Source organism: Myotis davidii, unplaced genomic scaffold (genome assembly GCF_000327345.1).
Source record: "Myotis davidii unplaced genomic scaffold, ASM32734v1 scaffold39, whole genome shotgun sequence".
Classification (NCBI taxonomy): Eukaryota; Metazoa; Chordata; class Mammalia; order Chiroptera; family Vespertilionidae; genus Myotis; species Myotis davidii.
The window spans coordinates 904,170-915,006 of NW_006290531.1; the positions used below are offsets into that span (position 1 = coordinate 904,170).

Consider the following 10,837-nt stretch of genomic DNA (forward strand, 5'->3'; position numbering starts at 1 on the left):
CTCCCCTCCCCTGCCACTGGTTGCTGTCTGCAGGGTGATCAGTGGGGCGATCCGGCCTGCTTGCACCTGCCTTGGCCTGGAGCCGCCCACTCACCTGCCTCACCATCCCACCGTGGTCCTGCTCTCATCGGGGCCTATCGGGGCCGGCAGCACCTCCCCTGCCGCCTGCTGCCAGCACCGCGTCGCCATCGCCCACCATGTTCTGCGTCGCCCCCTGGTAGTCAGCACACGTCATGGTAGCACTCCCGGTCGAACTCCCAGGCGGGGGGACAATTTGCATATTAGGCTTTTATTACATAGGATTATTCTCACTCTCCTATTTAAACCATTTATATATAAAAATGCCTAAGCGACAGTTCAACCATTAGCTATGATGCGCACTGACCACCAGGGGGCAGACATTCAATGCACAGGCATGGAAACATGGAACAGACTGATGAATCTCAAAGGGAAGGAGGAGGGGGGTGAGCGGGAAGAGATTAACCAAAGATCTTATATACATACTAGAGGCCCAGTACACGAAATTTGTGTTGGGGTGGGAGGAGAGGAGGGGAGCCCTTAGCCTGGCCTGCACCCTCTCTAATCCAGGACCCTCGGGGGATGTCCGACTGCAGGGACCAGGCGGAAACCAGCAGTCCAACATCCCCCAAGGGGTCCTGGATTGGGAGACGGCGCAGGCCAGGCCAAGGGACCCCACCAGTGCACAATTCTGTGCACCAGGCCTCTAGTTTGAATATATAATAATAAATGAACTATCAAATGTGTATTGGTCACCTATTGTGTACCCAGTACTTAAACATCAGCAAAGAATTAAAAGTTTCTAATTTAGAAGCCTTAATAGTACCAACATTTATTGAGCATTTACTATCTATACCTAACACTCTCTGGGCATCCATTTAGTTATATTATTTAAGTCATGAAGCATCTGTTCACGGCAGACACTAAATACAGTAAAATGCAATACTTAAATAATGTTCAGATGTTGGTCATTATAAATCTCAACACTTTGAAGTTAAGAGAGTGAAAGTTTTATTTTATGATTTAGAACAACTCTGCAGAATACTAATTATAATGTGTGACAGAATACAGAGGATACTCTCAACCATTCAAACTCTTCATGTGACAGATAAAGGATGCTGAAAAGTTTGAATGATTTGTTCAAAACCATATAGCATATACATTTTTAATTTTCCTTGCAGGATATCAGATCCTGAGATCAGATTACTCAAGAGATATGAAGCAAATATAACAAAATATTAACTTTTTTTATTATTGAGGTTAGTACAAATAATATTTATAGTGTTTTCCTCTGAGTTTTTCTGTACCTTTAAAATTTTTAATTAAAAAATTGCTTCAGCTGCTTATGTACTTTCATTTTCAAATCAGATATATTATCAACCTTTATATATACCAGACTTATAAAAACTCTAGGTCTCAAATTTTTCTTTCTTTTTTAATGCAGTACGGCAAAGCACAAAGTAGTTCAGACAATAAAAGATGCATACAATTCTCTAGAAGTCTTGGCAGTTTTCTCCATAATCAAATTCTTATTAAGAACAAAATCAAAACAAGAAAAAAAAGAAATATCTTTCATGCCTCATACTCAGAAAGGCATCTTCATCATAATATACATAAGCAATTCCACATTACTTGCTTCAATCCTTGACCCAAAACACAAATATGTACAGTATTTTTCTTTATGTGAGTTCTATATTCAAGGACAGCATGAAGCTCCAAAAGAAGACACACAGTATTTTGAAGTGTACAACTGATTATTTAGAGCCAGTCAAACAGGGTAAATATAGCGTATGCACTTCCAGTGCAGCAGAACTTCCAAACCCAGGCAATGTTGAGAAGTGAAAGACATTAGGACTCGAAATTCAGATAATGATTCAATAAGAGGCCAAGGATTTGGTGTGCAAGAAGGAAGGAATGAGAAAGGCGGAAGCTCTTGCTTTGAAACAGAGTCTGTAAGCTAACAAATGCCAGTGCATTAACGCTCTTTCTGAATCTGGGTTTCTGGATTTGGGTTTAGCTGTTCATATACAGCTAACACAAGAATTTTGGATAATAAGAGTTAATTGTATTTTCAACTGTGTTAACAAAATTAAAATGAATTGTAATTTTTCCTCATTACTTTAGCTTTCAGAAATGGTTATGAGCTACACATTTGTCACCAGAAAAAGACTGCTATCTCCTGCCAAACTCAGCATCAGGGAATGTGTTTAATGGACTGCTTTGATAAAGCCTTGGCACCACACATCCCTCAGATACAAAATGGAACGTTAGGTCTGGCCAAGTGTGAATTTAGTAGACCCCTCAAATATAAGATGCAATCAATGAGGTTCTCCCCTTTCCCATTGTAAGCTTACACTTCTGGGAATCACCACTTTCTTGGTCCCATAACTATCATAGTTGGCCAAACTGTCTGTGACCACAAACAACCACAACTTATGAGCCTGTTGTTGTGGTCCCTGTACGGTTTCCACATTAACCCTGAAACTACTTGGGGCACTGATGCTAAATTTGTATAGTATTTTTAACTGTTCAAAACACATTCACACACACTGCCTCACTTCTTCCTTCCAAAATTCCAGGGAATAATATCTAAAATTCAACTCTTCATTACCCCCAGCCTGCTCCTCCCACCATGTTTCCTGTCTCCAGGATGCTACCACTACACAACCTGCTTGCTGGTCAAGAGACAAAACCCGAAGTTATCCTTGCCTCCTCCTTCTCCTTGATTACCATCCAATTACCAAATGTAGTTGGTTCTACCTCCAAATTGCTGATTGTCTCTAGTTCCATCTCATAAAGTCAGGCTACAATCATCCTCTGCTTTGGATCACTGCACTGGCCTCTGTGAATCTGGCCCCAGCCTCTCCAATATACTCCACATTATTGTACTTTCTGTTTAAATTTTTGCTGACACTCCAGTACCATTAGGTAAAGTCCAGGCAAATATAATGCCCTTCACCATCTGAACCCTTGCCCAATATTCCACCCCATTCCTTCCTTACTAAATCTGTCCCTGACATCCTATATTTTGGCCACACTGAACTCCTTGGAATTTCTTGATTGTGACACATTTTCCATACACCCATGCCTCTTTTTTGCTGCTACTCTGATGGGTGTCCTTCAGGACTCCACTTAGAGGTCATTCCTTCCAAGGAGAGAAACACAGTACTCACTGACCTGCATTCCCACACAACCCAGGCCGGGTTATAAACCTGTCCTGTACATCCCCAGACACCCCAGAGTTCACTTCCATTAGTCCCTATTGTTTGCTTTACTTGTCATTTGCTGCTATCAAACTCAAAGCTAAATGAGAGAAAGAAGTATCGCCAGAGCCTAGCACCAGTGCTCAATGTATGTTTCTTAGTAGATGCTCAATAAATGCTTCTTGAATCAATAAAAGTATAGATTTTATGTCATTTTTACAAATTAGAAAGCTGAGTAACAAAGCAGTTAAAGTCACAAACTAATTCAAAGAACTGAGACCAAAGCCCAAGCCTTGCGAATCCTGGCCCTGTAAGAGACAAGCCACCACATTTTGTGGTTGGAATGTTAACAACTGGGAGCAAAATCTGAATGACAGTTTCCCCTATGACCCACACAGAATAAGCATTACACTCAGTGGGCCTTCACACAACTCCATTCTCAGACAGGCGCCCGCCTTTCCAGTAGCCATCAGCCTGATTTCAAAGGCTATATACTACCTTTTCCCTCTGTCACATGTTGAAGTAACTTCTCAAGTTCAGGAAGTTTCAGCAACAAGATGCAATTCGGAAACATATCATCCACCACAACTTGATCTAGAGGCTGGAACTTTCCCTAAAAAAAGACTTCAGTCAGTAAGAATGCAAGCACACCAGTCCATAAATCCACACATAAAAAAAAAAGATACATTACCTCATAACTGGACTTTTAAACTAAGTTCAAAGTCACTTGTTCACCTAAGGAATCCCTAAACTGGGACAGGCTCCAGAACTGACTCTCAGCTCCCTTTAGGAAGCCCTTAAAAGAGTTTCTACCTCATGAGTACAATAACTGGATAAAACTGGGCAACAAAATTCTGGAAAAGTACTGGAAGTTATGGAAACTTGCAAAGATGGTAGATTACCTGGGGCTGGTCTAACCCATTAAATTTGAAAAAGAACCAGCTGATGTTACAGAGCAGGAGTCCTGACCGTAATCCAGAAATAAGCCTAGATCAAGCCCAGCACGTACATCTCCTCTCCCCTCCTCACATCTCCAGTGCTTTAAATAACACACACAAAAAAGAAACATAGCAAAAGTGAATCTACTCCTGTCACAGCTGTCTGACAATGATTCCAAATTTAGGCCATAAGGAAAGAAGAGATAGGAGGATGAATATAAGAACTTGCAAACACATTAAATCAGGCTCAGCTTGATAAGTGTATGTGGTCTGGTAGCCAAGTGCAGGACACAGAAATCCAGATTCTCCTCCTTCTCAATCAGATTTAGTTTTTCTGAACTTTACTTGTGGCATTAGAGAAGTCTAAGTTATTAGTCACCTGACTTAGGGATATCAGACTTTGTAAAGGTATATGGTTTTGCTCACGTCCCACAAATACAGCTTTCTTTGTTTTAAGGGTAAAAGCTTCTCATTCATTCAGTAGCATGTGTGATAGCTTGTCATGTTGTCAATTAGGTTAACAAGTGGCAAGAAGTGCCTCAATTTAAATGTCCTCTTTTTCCTTCAGACAGTAAAAATAATTCACAGGTTTCCTAAGTCTGTCTTTAGATTTTTATCTTAATTTATATTCTTCCATGATCAACATTTTAAATATTTACCTTAAAACAACATTCTACATATATATAATGGACTACTACACAGTCATAATATAATTTCAAAATTAATGTTTCATTTCTTTTTTCTTTACCATCCTATATAATAAAGAAATAATATGCAAATTAACCCTCATGCCATCACAAGATGGCTGCCTACGACCAGGCCAGTAGGGGGGTTAGTGAGGAACAACCAAATGACTGAACAACAGGGGGCAACCAGGCTGGTGGGGGGGACCATGAGGGGCAACCAGGCTGGTGGAGGGGGGCAGTTAGGGGCAACCAGGCAGGCAGGAAGGTGAGCAATTAGGAGCCAGCGGTCCAGGATTATGAGAGGGAAGTCTGACTTCTGGTTTAGGCCCGATCCTCGAAATTGGGCCTAAACCAGCAGTCGGACATCCCCCAAGGGATCCTGGATTGGACAGGGTGCAGGTTGGGCTGAGGGGACCCTTCCCCCATTCACGAATTTTGTGCACTGGGCCTCTCGTCTATATATATACTAAAAGCCTAAGTGACTGTTATGACCAGTCAACTGAATGACCGGTTGCTATGACGCACACTGACCACCAGGGGGTAAATACTCAATGCAGAAGCTGCCCCCTGGTGGTCAGTGCACTCCCACAGCCAACCTACCTCCCATGGTCCCTTCCCCCAGACAGCCAACCGGCCCCAATCAGCCTGGATTGGGACTGGGTGAGACAGCCCTGATGCCGGCCAGGCCAAGGGACCCCACCCATGCATGAATTCGTGCACTGGGCCTCTATACATAGTATATACATAAAAAGGAAATGTAATAAGTAACTTGCTTTGAATACTTGCTTTGGGATAGCTAGAATAAAAAAGTATTTCTTCTGATGCTAAAATAAATCTTATGATTAAAAAAGAATAAGTCAACATTTTAAAAGTGCTTACCAATATATATTTTTTACTAAAATAAGAAAAGATCATGTCTAAAATGTAGGGAAGAAAATACCTAAACACCTCATTGGTTACTTTAAAAGGCATTTTTAGTATTTGAGAAAAGATAGTTTATAATCAAAGCCATACGCATTTAAACTATATGCAAACATTAGAGTGAAAAAAAACACACAAGAGATTCTTCTAAGCAGTTTAAATAACACTTATTCCTTAAAATTGTTCAAAGACTTTCAAATTGAGGGTTGGTAGAACCCTGGGAGTCCCCTGTATTCTTTCAGAGGACACATAAGCTCAAAGCTATTTTCATGATACTACGATGCTATCTGTGTTTCCACTGTGTTGACATTTGCACTGAAGATTCCAATGCAAAGGTGGGTAAAACTGCTGGCTCCTCAGCATCCATTGGTTAGGGTGGTGAGAACAAACTATCCTGGTAACCACTAAATTCTTCACTGCCATACACAAGCAGTTAAAAACTGGCCAGTTTCACTTAAGGACATGCTTGATAAAAAGTAGAAGCTTTTATTTAAATCTTGACTCAAGTGCAAATCTTTTAAATACTTGGTGTGATGAAAGTAAAGTTTTGCTAAAGTGCTAAGTCTGCCAGGGAAGGTGCAGGACTGTTGTAAGCTGAACTAGCTGCTTTTTTTGTGGATAACATTTTTACCTGAAAAAAACAACAACAAAAACCTGCTACCAACTATGGTGATTCAGATTTGGATACTTGGTAGAACATAAATGAAGTGAACCTGTCACTTCAAGGGAAAGACAGTACTTGTAGCCAATGATAAAATGTTAACTTAAAGCTAAAATTAGAATTGTAGAAAATTTGTATCTGCTTACAAATTATGACAGCTTCCCAATACCTAAGTTTTCTGATAAGATCAGTGGTGCTATCAACAAAGGTTTATGTGTGCGTGTGTGTAATGAGATGTGTCAACATTTGGAAAATCAGCATACTTCAGTGAAACAATACTTTCCAAAGTTACACATGAGTAAAAGATCCATTCTTAGTGCAAGACAGACCAATAGCTTTTCATGTAACAGAGCATGGAGAGTTACTGACAAGGTTTCAGATTCCACACTGCAACTGACTTTTAAGAAATTATGCCTTGTTGATTTCTAGAAGAGTGTCAAAGAAGAACAGCCACAATGATCTGAAAAGGCTATTATACTATTTGTCCCTTTTCTGACTACATATCTGTGAAAGGCTGCATATTCATCAAATACTTCCACCAAAAGAATGTAACAGAATGCAGAAGCAGATTTGAGAATCCAGTTATCTTCTATTAAGCCACACATCAAAGAGACTTGCAAAAATGTAAAATAATGCCACACTCATCACTGAATTTTATTGAAATTGAAATTTTGTTTGTTTCATTGAAAATGTGTTATTTATGTTAACATGTACTGGGCTTGTTATTTTTATTTAAAAATAAATTAATAACATTATTTTCTAAATTTCTCAGTTTTAATTTCTAATTTTTTAAATATTAATAGATAAAACCCACAGGAACAAAAAGCTCTTTGGTATCCTTAATAATTTTCAAGAGTGTAAAGGTATCGTAGATCGAAATGTTTCAGAACCTATGGCTGAAATTATTACTATTAATAAACCCTGTCTCAAGGTAAATTTTAAGGTAAATCTGAATTAAGTCTCAACTAGAGTTTCCCCATTAACGAGGTTTTTTACTAAATATGTCCCAGTTCACCTAATTCGCGGTCTCTCACAAATAAGAAAATGAAAAAAGCTATTATCTTCTTTCTCTTCTTTCTTCTCTTAAGACTTGAGATCAATTTCTTAACATTTGTACTATGTTTAAAAACTACTGAGTACTTAATAAAATCTTCCATTGCTAGCTTGTTCCAAACAAGTAAGGCACATAGGCAGCATTAGAGGGTCAGGCAGTGCTCAGAAATCCCAGGTATACTGGTCCAAGATTAAGGTAGCAGTTCTCAGGTCTTGCTAATCCATACCAGCACACGTGATACACATGTTCTATATCAACCTATCTAAATCTGATTGTGAGGAATCTACATTTTGATCATTAAAAGGAGAGAGAGGAGATCAAGCAAAAAAAAAAAATCTATTCTGTTTCCTCACTGTTATTTTCTCAAACTAGGAAACTTACCTCTTTATCAGCCTTTATAAGGTAGTGGAGGAGCAGAAATAGAGGGTCCATGGGTGTAACAAAGTGGAGAAGACCTCCTATAGATTAAAAAGAGAACAAAGGAAATTAATGTCTGAAAAGACAATTTAGTCATTTCACCTTAATCCTAAAGTGGAAACGATTTATTGAAAACTATATGTGAAATTCTAAATATAGAAGCTCTTCTTACACAGGCCCAAGATTCTATGTGTCTCTCAAAAGGCAGAACGAGGCCCATAAAATTTTACTCTAAAGACCTTCAAATTTCTGTTGTAGATGAGACCCAAGACACTGAAATCAATCTTTAACTTTCCATTTCTCTTTCAAAATAACTTTTAACAGAGGTCCTTTCCACTACCCTCAAAAAACAAGGATTGGGGGAAATATAAATAGAATATGAATCATGCAAACATAGGAAACATATACAAGTCTATCTGTAAAGCTGCAGTAAAATGTAATTTCCTGTGCTTCTGAGGATAAAGCAATGGGAAAGCAATATTCTCTCTATACAGAGCTTCTCTGGTCTGTGGGCTCACTGCTCTGCATTGCTAATGACTCAGAGCTCAGAAGGTTGTAACACACCCCAGACACTACCCCCCAAAAAAGGTAAGAGGGCAGGAGTCTAACAAGATTGCACACCAGAAACTGGAGAAACTCCAGTAAAATTAATGGTGCTCTCCAAGCTGAAAGAAAAAGGCAAATCATACAAACTAGCATAATTACTCCTCGCTTGTCTTTCCTCTATCACACTCCTCTCCAAGATTCCCCAACTTCCTCTTCCACAGACATGAATCAGAAGAGGAATTTCATCAAATGGAACAATAAACAATTCATTATCTCCTTACTTATTATTTTGGTTTTAGGAAATACAGGTACTTACTTTTATTCTCTAACAGAGCAATCTAACTATACAGACAAGAAATTCTAACCCTTAATTATATATATGAATCCATTTCATAGTAAGAAAAAATTAAAGAAGTAATTTCATATTATGATATTAGTTGACTATTTTTTTAAAGTAAAAGTTTATAAAAACAACCCATTGGGTTCTCTAAGTTCATTTTATGAGTAGGTTTCTAGATCTAAAACAATATCCTGGTGACTATTCTTAAAAACAGCTCTTTAAGGTTAAATTTATAAAGAAGACGATAATGAAAAAAGCAGGTATTTTTGCTGTGAACCTAAAACTACTAAACAAACAGACAAACAAACAAAAAGGTTAACAACTCAGTCTAGGGGAGATGAGCAATATTTTCCAGTTTTACCTGGATACTACTCTGTCTATCTAGCTAGACCCAACTGCAAATATACGTATTACATTAGAAATTGGAACTCTCATATACTGCCAAATGAATAGCACAGCAGCAACAACAGAAGGGAATACCTATATTCCAACTACCAGACTATACACAGACTACCATTGCATTTTGGCAACTAAAAACCACTTTAATTCTTCTCATACACATAGGTATTTGAAATTTATCAGCAGCATGAAACCCTTTTTTGGAATGTCTTAGAAAAAAGGCAAAGTGACCTTTCTACCTTAGCAAGGCATAGCCACATACACAGTCAACAGAAAGCAGCACTCTCTGAAAATGATGAGAGAACAGGCAGGGAATGCAGAGTGCCTCAACTATCCCATGACTCCCCACACCACTCCACATCTTCCCTCTCAGAACCATCAAAAAAAACATGTGGTATCCTTTTTCCCTCTGAGTCAATACTACTCCAAATTAAAGGAACATTAAAAAAAAATATATAACTTTGGTGTTGGGTGTGTGTGTGTTTGGGGGGAGGGGTGGCAGTAGTAATTTGTATAATAAAGCATTAAAAAAACTTTGTTAGATCCTATTCTATTTTAGAAGCTATATCAGTATCCATTTTCAAGGAATTAAGATGTTAAAAACTTGAAAGGCCACAAATGTGGCTAAGAGAAGAGCAAAGAGTTTCTGGTCAAGACAATGTGCACTCCATGGTACAAAGGTCACCTACCTTCTGAAAAGATGTTAGTGTTTTAAATTCGTTGGGTAAAAAGTACCTATCATCTAAGATGCATAGGTATTGATATAACTTGCTCAAATTATCTTTCCTTTCTCCTTGATTAAACCCTGCTCTGGTGCCAAAAAAGAAAACCATTGACCAGACTCTAAAACAGAAGGACAGACTTGTTCGCCTGTGAAGGATAAAAAAGCTGAAGTATATTGTTTAGTTAAGGGAAATATATACATTGGTCACTTACCTGATTGAACTGATTGATTTATAAACCAAGAATGGTGTTTTTCCTTGAAAACTTTTATTTCAAACAGCTGTTGTAGACACATATTGAACAAGTAAAGGGCTCCTTCCCCTGTTAAGACAAATGTTTTTTATTTGCACGTTTTCACAAAAAAAAATCAAAAGACTACCCAATTGTTTTGAGGAATGTCCCTAATATAAACATAAACATACATAGACATATATTCTATACAAACTGACTCCAAGGAAAGCTTACACTATTATATACAAATGCTTGTTTTCCAGCCTTATAATCCTCACTGAACTTAAACCAATCCTATATAATAAAAGGCTAATATGCAAATCAACCAAATGGTGGAACGACTGGTCTCTATGACATGCACCAGGGCAGACGCTCAACACAGGAGCTGCCCCCTGGTGGTCAGTTCGCTCCCACAGGTAAAGTGCCACTCAGCCAGAAGCCGGCTCACGGCTGGCAAGCACAACGGCGCTAAGAATGTCGGATTGCTGGCTTCGGCCCGCTCCCCCTGAGGGCTCTTGGACTGTGACAAGGCACAGGCCAGGCTGAGGGACCTCCCCCCGAGTGCAACAATTTCATGCACTGGGCCTCTAGTAAATAATAAAAGGCAAACTATTTATCTTAAACTGTTAAACAGCCTCTTACTGAATCCTCCATTGGACCAGGAAGGAAAATCCATTCTCAAACTACCCAAATCTAATGG

General features: G+C 38.8%; 1 protein-coding gene across 1 annotated transcript in view; it reads right to left on the bottom strand.

Moving 5' to 3' along the window:
- RNASEH2B (ribonuclease H2 subunit B) overlaps window positions 1-10,791 on the bottom strand; it is a 49,015-nt gene extending 38,224 nt beyond the window's left edge. Inside the window, 5 exon segments of the mRNA XM_006763574.2 lie at window positions 3,720-3,834; window positions 7,863-7,939; window positions 10,120-10,231; window positions 10,233-10,307; window positions 10,780-10,791. Of these exon segments, the coding sequence (XP_006763637.1) occupies window positions 3,720-3,834; window positions 7,863-7,939; window positions 10,120-10,231; window positions 10,233-10,307; window positions 10,780-10,791 (391 nt within the window).
- Between the last annotated feature and the right edge of the window lie 46 nt (window positions 10,792-10,837).